Source organism: Pyrus communis, chromosome 8 (assembly GCF_963583255.1).
Source record: "Pyrus communis chromosome 8, drPyrComm1.1, whole genome shotgun sequence".
In the NCBI taxonomy this organism is placed as follows: Eukaryota; Viridiplantae; Streptophyta; class Magnoliopsida; order Rosales; family Rosaceae; genus Pyrus; species Pyrus communis.
In genome coordinates this window covers 27083497-27096798 of record NC_084810.1, presented here as the reverse complement: position 1 = coordinate 27096798, position 13302 = coordinate 27083497, and the positions used below count along the sequence as shown (strand labels likewise).

The following is a 13302-nucleotide window of genomic DNA, read 5'->3' as shown; positions in this document are numbered from 1 at the left end:
TCCACACGGTTATCATCACACAGCCTATCATTTACATTGTCTAGGAATCGGAAATCTGAATATCGCCATGTCTTCTTAACCATCAAAGGACCACAAACTCCCCAAAATCCTACGATGAACCCAAGTACAACGAAAATACGAAACCATGGAATTTGATCCCGATTGTTCTTATTAGCCGTGTCATGCTGTCATCAACACCATTGATCTGTCTGCATTCATTTGGAAGTGGAGTGCCACAAAGTTTTGGATTCCCCTCAAATGCAGAAGAACTGAAGCCTTGGAGCGGAGTGCTTTACGGTGTTGGTCCTTCAAGAGTATTGTATGAGCAGTCAAAATCATTCAAGAAACTGAGGCTCGCCGATGACACCATGTGATATTTGTCAAGCTACTCACACTTCAGAGCTCATCACAGTGGCTGGCAGGCTCTACTCTGTTCCACCGCAAACAAATGTATCTACGACTGCAGGATGTTCTACAGCTTCTGCTGTTATTTTCCTGACGTGTTATAGAATGCGATGCAGCCTCTCTGAGCACTCACGATCTGTTATTCGAATGTACTGCTGCTGCCAGTTTGAGATTCTGTTATTTCAAGCTCGTAAATTTGATTCACCACATACTAACTCGACTGGTGTCTTGCCAATGAGCCTTTCCTCCAAGAAAGTCCTCGAAAGCAATCTGCGACTGGGTCACTGAGCTCTAACAATATAGAGGAAAACCTGAGATTCTTTCCTTGAAATCCTTGTCCTTCCTCTCCCTCGATGGCAGCAAATCGACCTATGTATATCGACTTGTTACAAATGTCTTGTATTTCTATCCCTTCCCCATTCAATCAATTCTTTGGGCGAGCAAATTCCAGCCAGCTGTTTATGGCTTGGTTGAGTTCGATGGATTCCGAAATCTTCAACGTCCCGATCATCAAATTTCAACATGCATGCTTTAGGGTTTGAATTCGATTGCGGTTCATCATGCATACTTCGATTAATTGGCATAATCTTCAGCTAACAACATTAATATGTTGCCTTCGTGTTATGTTTCCAGATTAGTCTGTCAAGTAAAGTAAAACGAACATTCATTTCAGAAGGATGTCAAAGAGAGGAGATAGTTTGCCTCCGATTTCCACCGACACTCACGACAACGCTAACAAGGTAATATCACCAAGATGCACACATATCCATTTCAACTTTCACCCTTGATATTAACGGGTAGAAGTAACAGTCTTGAGTTTTAACATCCAGCTTAATATATACAAGATTTGATTACGTCATACACGATATTTGACGATAATGCAGTCTGCAGATACAAACTACGCAGTTCGAACGAGTAACACTAGTAAATTCCCTTATGGAGTACATAACACTGATTTCTTCTAAAACCAAACTCGACGGCTTTGTGAGTCTGGAAGTGTGAACTACTTCTTGGAGAGCCCCTTTGCTCAGCCACTCCATCGTACAGCATAACCACTTGGTGGTGTCTATTCGGTAATTAGCATCTCAATTTCTTCCACCGGGGTTGGAAGCTGCAAATCACCACAGGAAAAGAACATGTTACATACATATCGGTAGGGTGAAGCACAACGAGTACGGATTCCAATTTGAACACAGCATAAAAAATTTCAGGAAGATAAACTTTTAACCTCAAAGCTCACTTAATGCAGAGATTAAGACAACCTATAGCAAAGGTTTAGTCACTTGTAATCATGTGATTCTAAGGTTCTTATCTGTGCCAAGGTTCCCAACAGAGCAAAAATGACTTAAGAATTAACTAAACCCTATGGCATCTTTAATAACTCTGAAACTGTGGTCGCTCATTGTCAGTGTAAAAATATAACCCAAAAATAAAAAATAAAAAAATAAAAACCAAATGGAGGTACTAATTTTCGTGTGATTGAAGAGTTCCATGAAATCCACTTGTTTGATTTTCAGAGATCTCTAGAGAACATTCCTTGTCCTTTAACTCCCAAGTTAACATTAAGAAGCCACAGATACAACAATCTCATCCTCACAAGACACAAGCCTATGCAAATGCTTACTCCCAAAACTCAAGATTTCTCACATTTTCAAAAGAGAGATAACAATCAATAAATCCCAACACACCCTTCTTCCCCATGGTGGGACCACCCAATTTCCTATCGTTCATTTAATATCGTAGATTCTAGATCAATCTTTAAGGTGCAACACGCACACACCAGTTTGAACTGATAATGTTATGCATGAGAAACATATTGAGCATCCACAACCCCCCATCCCAGTTCCAACCCACATATTGAAACCCTTTTATGATATCAAACCAACCGTAAACCACAAAACAGAAACGGCCTCATAGTATCTAACCCGACAAACTAGCAGAGGATGAGAGGATAAAAATTACGCATGAATAGTCCCTTTCTTTCATGAAGAACTTTCAGTGTACTTACCTTCCAATAAAATGCTCCTAAATTTTGGTGACTTGGTTTTCATGATACACCCACACTAGACTTTAATTCAATTTCCATTAGACTTAAAAACATGATCTCATTCCCTACGAATTCAACCATTCAATGAAACCGACCATAGCTTCACTCAACAAATAAACATGCCAGTACAGTCTAATTCAATGTAATGCATAAGCTTCGCATAAGACAAGTTTGCAGACTCTGCACACTGTGTCGTTTGTTACGCATGTCGTCAGGTTGTAGACAGAATAATTTGCTGTCCAAGCTGTTATATGCTCATGCCTTTCGCATGCAGCCGCCCAACTGTCCCAGTAGTTTATTAGGGACACCTAACACTCTTTCTGGTCTTATAAGCAAGCTGATGATTAAGGAAGTTCTTGAGGAGCTTTCCTCAATAGGACCACTCAACTCTATGCATTTTTGTTGTTTTCCATTTCAGTTCGAATCAATTACTTCCACAAATTCAAATAACTTAACTACCTGCTCAACTACAAGGAAAAACAATGATAATCCAGAAATTGAATTAAACTTCTCAATATAATCACACACAAAACCTTTACAAACAAAATTGATTTGTTTTTGTTGTTTTCCATTTCGGTTCGTATCGATTACATCCACAGATTCAAATAACTTAACTACCTCCCCAATTACCAGGAAAAATAATGACAATTCAGAAAGTGAATTAAACTTCTCATATAATCACACACAAAACACAATCTTTACAAACAAAATTAATTCTTTTTAACAAAGATGACCACTTCAAGGATTCAATTTATACTTTAATTATCTAATTTAGCTCTAAAATTACAAACCCAGAAGCATAAAGTTGCAAGAATTCAAAACTCAAAAATCCAATTTACACACAATAATTCAATAAAAAAACATAAAATTATAAAACCCCAAAAGCAATCAAGAAGCGATAAATAAACAGTTACTTAAGTAATCAAATAAATAAAATACCTGAATGCCCCGTTTGAACAACCCGACGCAAGAACCCGATAACCCGTCACGGCAAGACCGGACATTTTCAAACTGATCGACGTCGAGCTTCTTGTTGATGATCCCAACAGTGAAGTAAATGCTATCCGAGGGCGGCAAATCGACCCTGATCTCGTCGACGTCGAACCAGAACAAGAACCTCTGGACCTGAATCCCCTTCAAGTCCGTGATCGCCCCGTATGTGAGCTTGCCCGTTACGGTCTTTTCGTAGTAGACCAAGTAATCGAACTGAATGTAGCAGGTCTTGGGCAAAACGACGACGAATCGGCCGTCGTCGGAGAGCGTGTAGTTGGAGACCGACGACGGTAAGAGGCCGCGGGGGAGGCCGTATTCGGGTAAAATGTCGAAGACTGCGGGTGGGGAGTTAGAGAGAGAAAGAGAGAGACTTGGGAGGACGGAGAGAGAGAAGAGGAGGATCGGGATCAGACCCAGATGGGGTTTCGGGTTCTGTGCCATATTCGGGTCGGGTGCTACAGAGAGTGTGTGTGGGTTTTGACAAAGTTCTGTGCTTTTCGGGTTCTTGAGTATCCTTTGCAGGTTGGACTTTCCGGGAAAGATTTTTGGGTGTATATATTGAGGACGTGAGGGGTTTAGAGGAGTCTGTACCGTTGGATTTGAGAGGCTTGGACGGTTTGGATTTGTTTTGAGGTTGGTGTGGTATTTATGGGAAATCATGGGTTTTTCTTGAAGTCCAGGTTGGTTGGTGGCAGAAGAATCAGATAATGGATAATGCCTTATTGGTTAAAAACGAAAAGAAAAGGATATTATGACTTGTACACAATGTTGGGTTACGATATCTCGGAGTATGAGATATTCGTTCTAATTTAAAGTATTTAGATATGTCATACTTTAGGTTACGGTAAAAATATTATCATGCCAGATCCAAAAAAATACCATTTTATATATTAAAAAAAAACCCCAAAAATTACCTCTTGATTTCACCTTATCCAATGAATTTCTCAATTAAGGGGAAAAAAAAAACACAAGAACAGTTAAGATGGATGAGTCACTATTGATAAAAAAAATATATATGGATGAGTCACTATTGATAAAAAAAATATATATGGATGAGTCACTACTATAACCAAAAAGAGGGAAGAAGATATAAATAGAAAGGTACACCAAAGCATGGGTTACATTTCATGATTCGTCAACCACAATTAGAATTTGAGTCTAAAAAAGACGTAATAATTTCTTGAACGACTTATTAATCTGACACGAAATGATATGAAAGTAATAATTTTTTAATCAACTTGTTAATGAGTTGGGTCATTATCAGATCACACGTTAAGAACTCGTTAACGAATCAAGTCGTTATTAGATCACCTATTAAGATAATGGATATGACACATAAATGACACAAATACAATTTGTTTGTTTGGTGTAGACATTAGGCATGACAATTTCTTGCACGATCCATTAATCTGACTCGAAACGACACGTTAGCGAGTCAGATTATTGTTGAGTCACCTCTTAAGAACCCATTAAGATAATGAGTTTGATACGAAACGATTTGTTAATATAAAAGGTTTGACACAGAAGTGACACGAATACTACATGAAGTTTCTAGCATTTTTATATGCTAAGGAATATGTTTCGTTAAGTTTAGATCGTCTGCACATACGTAATTTTTTTTTTCTTCAAGAGGATCAGCTAATGGTTTTATCACGATAATTTCTGGTGGCTCACAGCTGGTGGCGATGCATATTGTTAAATTTTACGCATGAGCATACTTATGATATTGTCTTTCAATGCAAGGCCGGTATAGAAGCTTGAAGCCCATGTGGCTTTGTAATGTACCATGGCCATAGCTTTGGGCTTGAATTGGAGATGACGAACAATAATGAAAAAGGGTTTGTGCTTTACGAACAAAAATGAAAAAGAGACGACAAAGTGACTGTTTTCTATTGTAATTAAAAATTGCTACATATTTTAGCTTTTTCGCATCGAGTCTCATGATTTGTATAAGGTCGTGAAAGAGGCACTTCGTCGTGAAAGAGGGATAGCTAGCCACTAGCTCTAGCTCCTCTCAAGAGGCACTTCTTTCTCTTTAATATTAAGGAAGTGAGGAAAATTTGATCATTTGCCAAAACATTAACATCCCAATGAGATATTTCAGGACTGTGAAAACAGTGAGGTCTACTAACATTCTTGACTGTGTCTACAAACTAGAGTTTTAGATTGACAGTTTACTAACCCAATGTATCAGATTGTCTGAAAAACGAGCCCGCGAAACATTCACCAAAATTTCATTTTCTTCAAATTTTGTGGGTTACCAAAAAGAAAGAAGAGAAACTGAAGATATATAGTGTTAAGAATATAAACTTGAGACTAGGTGATCCGGCATTGGCTATCTGAAACCAATTGATATAAACTTGAGAATTCTGTTGGAGTAATGAATTGATATGGATTAGGAAAATATAAGTTGTTTTCCATAAGGATTCTAATAGGGAGTCCTCATTCCATTATGAGAAGGGATATGTGTATGAACATATAGCGACCTCTCCTCTCACAAGAACACGCTTTTTTGGAACTGAGTTCTGTTCTTAGTTTGAGCAATAAGCATCGTGACAGAGAGAAGAAGAGCAGCTGCATTCAGGTTGATCATGAATAACCATGGCTGCATCCAATGAAAGTTTTTCAGGTTAGTATGCTTCAACCTTATATGAATTGGTGTTTTGTATTTTGTTCGGTTGTGATTTGAGTAACTGAATCTTGTTTGTGGTTTAGTGTTAACATATAGGACATAAAAGTGATCAATATTCATCGTGATAGAGAGAAGAAGTGCAGCTGCATTCAGGTTGATCGTGAATAACCATGGTTGCATCCAATGAAAGTTCTTCAGGTTAGTATGCTTCAACCTTATATGAATTGGTGTTTTGTATTTTGTTCAGTTGTGATTCGAGTAACTGAATCTTGCTTGTGGTTTAGTGTTAACATATAGGACATAAAAGTGATCAATATTTGTTGCCAAAAGTGACCATTTTAGTTGCAGGCTATAATTTTGTTAACATTTGTCATTACAAATTACAAAACATGATATAAAGGGTTCGAATGATCCCAATTGATCCATACACGCCCCATAATAATATCCAATTGATTAATATATAATTAGAGAGATAAGTGCAGATGATGTGAGAGAGAGAGAGAGAGAGAGATCATTACACACAAAACGATCAGCAGTAAGGACAAGGCAGTCTTGTATCAAGCATAAAACACCAAGTGTGAAATATAAAACACCAGCAGAGTCCCAAATAGCATCTCTATTCCCATCAATCTTTTTTCCAGCCTCCCACCATCACTCTTTGCTTGAGCAACTGTACCACTGCTTGTAGAATTCACTATAACAATTAACATAAAACCAAGTAAATTAAACATTTATTACTAGATAAAAAACTATTAAATTGTAATTAAATTAATTACCATTCATAGTATGCTAAAATTCTAGGAGTAAATTTGTTAGAATACCGCTGGATAAAGGGGCAGTAGTGTTGCTTCTCGCTTCAGTCTGGTTTTCAAAATCCCGGAACATCTTCGCGTCCGGAGAGTTTGATGGCAAATTCAAGAGATCTGAATCCATCAACAACGTTGAAAATGATCAAACTAGTGATATATATAATCATGTCCATTTCTAGAGAAATTAAACTAATTAGAATATACTTCAGTTGATTATATATATGTACTTACCAATACATGTTGATATGTTGACAGGTACATGACAGGAACTAGGAAGGTTCAAAGCAAGAGTGGAATTGATCTTGAGGCCGAGTTTCGGATCGTCGCGGTCCTTGATTAGGATACAGAGGCATTTCTTGCTCTTCTGCACCACTTCTTTAATTCCACTGCAACAATCTAAGGTTGGAGTTTTGGCATCACCGCCGACGTACGGAAGACACGGGGCAAGCCCTACTAGCTGGTCTGTACATTCTGCCCTATCCTGGTCTATGTTGCAGCTGCCAAAACCAACTAGAAATATCAACACCAAGGCGCATGTGAGTGCCTGCACACTCACATCCTTTGAGTTACTCATGGTAGTGCAGAAAGAAAGGAGAGATGGGGGCCGGGAGAGAGAGAAGAAATGGGTTTTTTTATTTATTTTTTTTTGTGTGTGGTTTTTCTGCTTTTTCTTGGCTGCCCTTTTGGTTTTTATGCCATTTTGAAGGTAGTTGGGTGGTGGAGTGGCAATAATTGTGCAAGCATCTTCGTATAGTTTCATTGGAGGCTTCACATGTGAAAGGACATGTTTTATCTTGAAATCGCGGGTGCCTGTCACATAGTGCACCAAAATATCACATCTGAAACTAGAAGAAATAATGGACTCATCTGCTGTAGTGCCCTCGTTTGCGCAAACCCTGAATGAACTGAAATACTGTCCTTTTTGCAACAGCAACACCCCCACCCAAAAAAAAAAGGGGAATAAAGGGACACCGGTGTGGTAACTTCTCTTTCCCTTGATTGTACATAAAACTTGGCTTAAGGTGTTTGTACGTATCAAAAGTATTCAATTAGTAAGACTTTCGAAATAAAGATGCACCAATGTGATAATTTATATAACTCTTAATCATATATATGATGTGAATTACAATGATTGTATGAATCAAAATTGTTCAATTAGTAAGACTTCCTCAGTAAAGAGACACCGGTGCAATAACTTATATGTAACTCTTAATCATACACTACGTATGAGGTTTCACAATCGTTGAATTAGTACATACTACTTAAAAGTACATTAATATTGTAATGTTTTTCTTCTGTTTTTTCCACACATAGAGGACAGTTGGGGGATCTTTCAGTTGGCCTGAAGGATGAGTTCTGTAATGGCATAAACAAAGGGGCACTTCATTGTATTGTGTTGTATGGTATCTTTTGTTTCAGTATTAATCTCAAAACCAGAAGCAGAAAACACAAAATTTAAAATATTTCTCTAATTTGTTTCACTCAAGATCATTTTCTACGTATCTAGTTTTGGAAACTCGTGGTTATCTGGATTAAAATCTCGAACCTGTGACCATTTTCATTCATCCGTGATTAGATAATACTTACTTTATATCTCTGATAATCTTTGGAGGCAGACAAATCTGCCTTACAATGATGCTGGTGAACAAGGAAGTCGTAAAGAAGCTTTGGACTTGTTTTGCTTTTAGAAACTAGGGGTTAACTTCTTCCCCATGTGATCAAATGCTCTACTGTTTAGAACTTTGTTTCCATGTTCTCATGATGCTATAAAATTGGTTTTCTTTCCAACTTCCAACAGAGCAATATAAAGTACAGTAAGGTTGTTTCCAGAATTAATGTTTTAGACAGACAGAAGAAACACTTTCTTAAACAAAATCGAATGACATAAATTTGAACACTATTTCTGGCCGCTTCTTTTAATTTTTGTAAGTATCTTTGAAGAATGAATAAAGAATTATCATACACAATACTGAGATGAATGAACACGATAATCTTTTCTTTTAAAGATATTTATAAGTAGCGACACGGGACGAGATGAACATCAAATTCAATAACTTATCATATACAAATTTCATTTATTTAAACAAATAATGTATGGATATAGATTTCTTGTTCAAGTTAGATAAGTGGACCACTCTCTCTATCAATATTTAGGTCATTTGAGGATCACAGAAACAGGCCAGGAAAAGGAAACCACGTAATCAGATCACACCAGCACATAGGTGTTAGTTATAAATCACACCCTCATATTTAAAGCCCTTTTCCTGCTTAAACCTGTTTTTTAAGATCGGTACCTTCTAACAACTTCACGTCGATCGATCACATTACGATCACTAGTGTCCATCTTCATTAATAGGACGGTTATAACCATTTGTTTGGTTTCAATCTCGAGTTTTTGTTTTCATCTGATCTTCTTTATTTCTATCTTCTACCTTTAACCATCTTTCTTCTTCATTATTCACATGTCATGTATGCGTTTAAATCTTCTGAACCGAAAATTTGCATGTTCTACGGTTCTAAACGAAGAAAGTAGTTCTAAACGAAGAAATTTGGAATTCCAACATAAAATTAATTAGCAATATAAGGAATAGTTTAATCTCTTATAATCTCATGCAAGGTCCCTCATCTCATGAATACCATGAAAAACGTTAAGGTTCCACCATAAAACTAATTGACAACATGAGGAGTATTCCAACTTTTTATAAGCTCCAATTTTCTATTGGACCCATTCCCAACGCTAAACACTGTTAAACCTTGAGAAAAAAACAAAAAGGCTAATCTTTCTTGTAAACACTGTTAAACACTTCATTTCCTTGTGGCCCATCTACCTCGGCAAATCCGAACGACCCGCCAAGAAGACGACGCCGGCGACGAAAAAAAAGGAAACCGATACGCAGAAGGTCGAGTTCTCAGGCAATCAGCTGGTATTGCGCCAATCCCCAACCACATCTGGGTGAGAGTTCTCAGGCAAAAATCCAACATTTCTGATCAGATTTGCAATTTCAGGTCAGTTTTCTCATCTGGGGTTTTCTCAGAATTCAATTTTCTCATCTGGGCCGCATGCAATGCTTTTACTCAATTCGTTTTAGCTACATCTTTTGTAATAAATCTCAAAAATGCCTGCTTTTTGTAGAATTATAAAAAAGTTATGTGCTTTCTGGTTATTTTGCAGGGATATTTGGGTCATTGGGAAATCCAGAGAAAGAGGATTCATACTTATTTGAATTCGATTTTTGAGGATGGAGAATTCCTACTTGTTTAACACTACGAGGAGTTCTTGGTTCTTTATCTTGTTTTTCTTTTCCAAAGAGTTAACGCCGTTTATAATTTGAAGTTAGTGTGGACACGTGTCAAAATCTGGTTATGTCACAGAGAGACCACAGTGAAATTTTGGCGCAGAAGATTTGAACTCCTGAAACTCATCCTCCATGCATCCCGTTCCCATTGTTTCCGGTCTCTTCGACGAATTCCTCACCGAGACTCCACCACGAAACCAGAGTTATCAGATCAGCAATCCAGTCCAGACTCCTAGTCCTGACTCTAAACTTCCTATGGCGGATTCTCTTGTCTCCTTAATACACCTCCGCCCCCATCAACCCCAATTGCCTATCCACCAACCCCTCACAACAAAAGGTTCTCTTCCTTCTCTGATCTCCGCTATCGAGTCCAGCATTGTGTGGGACAGTGTCTACTTCGTTCGGATTTCAGAGTGTGGCTATGAGTACGAGCAGACCTACGCTTTCTTCCCGCTTCTTCCTCTTTGCATGTCGATGTTATCCCGCACAGGTTAGGCTCGGATTAGCAGTTTTTAGTAATACCAATTGGTAAATTTTTTAGTTTCTGGATTTTTGAGCAGTACCCAATTTGCAATTTATGGCTTTGAGCTTTCCCAATTGGCAATTTGTGAACTTTGAGGTTATCCAATTGAAAATTTGTGAACTTTGAGCTTACCCACTTGGCAACTTGTAAACTTTGAGATTACCCAATTGGCAATTAGTGAACTTTGAGCTTACCCAATTGGCAATCTCTGAACTTTGGATAAGTGCTTTTTTACAACTAGGCAGTGGTGCCTTGTGGTTTCAGTTTTGGCACCATTGGTTCCGGTCATTGGGCAGAGAGCTGTGTTAGGATTATCTGGCTATGTGATCGACAACATTGGCTTCGTGTTTGCAGTGTTTGCAGCTGTTTATCTATACAGGTGAGCTGGTTCGGTTAGGATTTTTAGAAGCTCAATTTGATTAGGCAAACTTTATCCGGTGTATAACTACTTGGTAGCTTCAAGTGTGTTTCTTTTCCAACAATAGTTAGAGCTTTACTTGCACCATTTTACAAATGAAAGTAAATACCTTTCCTTAATGAGACCCTATTCCTCTGAAATTGGATTTTGTCGACAATCAAGGGGAAATAATGTGGAAATATATAAGAATGAAGTTTCGAGAATGGGGAACTATAATATTTATGAACCTGGATTCAATTGGCTGCCCTTGATTATTTTGACATTGACTTTTTATTTGGTTTAAAACTTTTGATTAGTTATCTTCCCTTTGTCACTTTAACAGGCTTTCAGTTGTTATTTTGGACCATGAAGCAGCAGTGAGGGCTTCGATCTTGTTTTGCTTCAATCCAGCTTCCATATTCTATTCATCAATGTAGTTTTCCTGTTTTCATCTGCTTTATATTGTTGGTACCTATGATATTGCATCAGGCTGGGGTTTTCATCTGCTTTATACTGCAAATATTCAGAGACATTGTTCACCCTTTTTTCTGTTGGAGGATTGTATCATCTAATATCTGGAAAAGATGTTATTGCTGTTCTTTGGCTTGCCCTCTCTGGATTTTCAAGGTCCAATGGAGTGCTTAATGCTGGTTATTTCTGTTTTCAGACTATGCATCAGACCTATGATGCTGTTTTCTTGAGGAAGCGTCCTTTTGTAGGTTTCAATTTTTTATTTTATTTATGATTTTTAAATTTGTATATATGAAAGATTAAGGGTCAGTATCATGATTATCAATAATTTATTTTGCCTACCCAGTTCCATGAAAGTAGACTTTCATTCAGCAATACTATGGGGATGCAGTTAGAATATTCTTGTACCGTATCTAAGAAAAAAAGGAACATGTCAATTATGTAGCAGAAAGCAATTGTTGATTTATACTTGTGAAGAAGATGATCACTTAATAATTTTCATTTCTGTTGCAGTTGGCATTGCAGGCTGTTGTTGGTGGAGCTCTGCGTTGTATATGCATTTTTGTCCCTTTTGTTGCATTTCAAGCATATGGATACAACAATATTTGTCTTGGACATCTTCCATCCAATATGAGACCCTGGTGCAAAGCAAGAATACCGTTGCTGTACAATTATATTCAAAGTCATTATTGGTATGCGATCTTTTACCACCAAGGCTTGTTCATCAGGCTACCACTTTCTCTTTTCTTCTTTAGATAAAGGTTCACAATCATTACTGTCAATTGTTGCTGAAGAGCAATGTTACAGAAAGGGTCCTTGTTTGGCTGATTATTGGAAAATCATCAATAAATAGTATTTGATTTTGCAAGGAATGGTAATTGGACTGGCTCCATATATATCTGTATAGTTTCAGCTTTTTATACTTATACTGTGCAAATAATACTGTCAAATATATAAAATTGGAATAAAATAGAAATTATGTATGGTTGATGGTTTACCTTGATGCCACGGGAGTAGGTTTCTTGAGATACTTCCAAGTTAAACGGTTGCCAAACTTTCTACTGTTCTCTGGCACTTTGCTCAATTGTCCATTATGCGAACTCAAAGCCTGAAACTTTCTTCTCTTTGGGTTTCCGTGCTCCTCCTGAGGATAAAGATTCTGCTGCTGTGCTCTTTTCTCTAGCGGAATACTCCTCCAGAAGTCAGGGTATTACTTTTAAACAGGCAATGGTTTATGATGACATATTGTTAATTTATTGCTATCATTCGCTTAAGTTATTGAAGTGTGCCCAAAGGGATTGATTAACCTTTATTATTCCACGTTAGTATCTTTTACCGTTTTACCTGTATAATGGCTCCTAACTAATGTGTTTGCTTACATCCAATTGTTTTATAGTGTTCAGCTAGGAGTCTCAGATGAGAGCTTTTCAAAGTTTGTGCCTTTCTCACAGTCCCAGATTGAATTTCTTGTATACTGAAGGATATTCTTCTATTGTTTGGGGAGTTCCACTGCTTAATATCTTTAGTTGCTTGCCTATGTATATAAGCATTGCGTGACTGTCTCCTGAAAAGGTGACAATTTTGTTCTTTTCTGCATGTTATATATAGTTTTCAAAAAGATCCACTTTGATCCATGTCCTTTCAATTTCATCGAATTTAGTCCTAGTTTATTCAAGGACACACATATACAAGAGTAATATTCAACAGTGCAATTTAATTATGTCTCCTC

General features: G+C 37.5%; 3 protein-coding genes across 7 annotated transcripts; 1 reads left to right on the top strand and 2 right to left on the bottom strand.

Annotated features, from left to right (window-relative positions):
* Positions 1 to 1151: 1151 nt before the first annotated feature.
* On the bottom strand, positions 1152 to 4033 carry LOC137742119 (uncharacterized protein At5g01610-like). Its single transcript, XM_068481876.1, has 2 exons — positions 3392 to 4033; positions 1152 to 1516 (listed from the first exon to the last, which is right to left on the bottom strand). Exons 1-2 carry the CDS (start codon positions 3884 to 3886, stop codon positions 1472 to 1474), a joined length of 540 nt encoding a protein of 179 aa, XP_068337977.1. The 5' UTR covers positions 3887 to 4033; the 3' UTR covers positions 1152 to 1471.
* A 1621-nt stretch (positions 4034 to 5654) lies between these two features.
* LOC137742292 (non-specific lipid transfer protein GPI-anchored 6-like) lies at positions 5655 to 7571 on the bottom strand. Of its 3 annotated transcripts, none has more exons than XM_068482121.1 (4): positions 7118 to 7568; positions 6899 to 7000; positions 6596 to 6771; positions 5655 to 6050 (listed from the first exon to the last, which is right to left on the bottom strand). In XM_068482121.1, exons 1-3 carry the CDS (start codon positions 7458 to 7460, stop codon positions 6635 to 6637), a joined length of 582 nt encoding a protein of 193 aa, XP_068338222.1. In that variant the 5' UTR covers positions 7461 to 7568; the 3' UTR covers positions 5655 to 6050; positions 6596 to 6634. The 3 variants fall into 3 exon arrangements, 2 of the variants coding, with proteins under 2 accessions (XP_068338222.1, XP_068338223.1); XR_011069379.1 differs by having other exon boundaries at positions 5872 to 6050; positions 6596 to 6755; positions 7118 to 7571; XM_068482122.1 differs by lacking the exon at positions 5655 to 6050 and having other exon boundaries at positions 6575 to 6755; positions 7118 to 7571.
* A 2500-nt stretch (positions 7572 to 10071) lies between these two features.
* LOC137742517 (uncharacterized) lies at positions 10072 to 12794 on the top strand. 3 transcript variants are annotated; one of them, XR_011069415.1, is made up of 4 exons: positions 10072 to 10672; positions 10970 to 11084; positions 11446 to 11817; positions 12087 to 12794. XR_011069415.1 is itself a non-coding variant. In XM_068482405.1 (3 exons), the coding sequence occupies exons 1-3, from the start codon at positions 10315 to 10317 to the stop codon at positions 11537 to 11539; spliced, it is 567 nt and encodes a 188-aa protein (XP_068338506.1). In that variant the 5' UTR covers positions 10072 to 10314; the 3' UTR covers positions 11540 to 12070. The 3 variants fall into 3 exon arrangements, 1 of the variants encoding a protein (XP_068338506.1); XR_011069416.1 differs by lacking the exon at positions 10970 to 11084; XM_068482405.1 differs by lacking the exon at positions 12087 to 12794 and having other exon boundaries at positions 11446 to 12070.
* Positions 12795 to 13302: the final 508 nt, after the last annotated feature.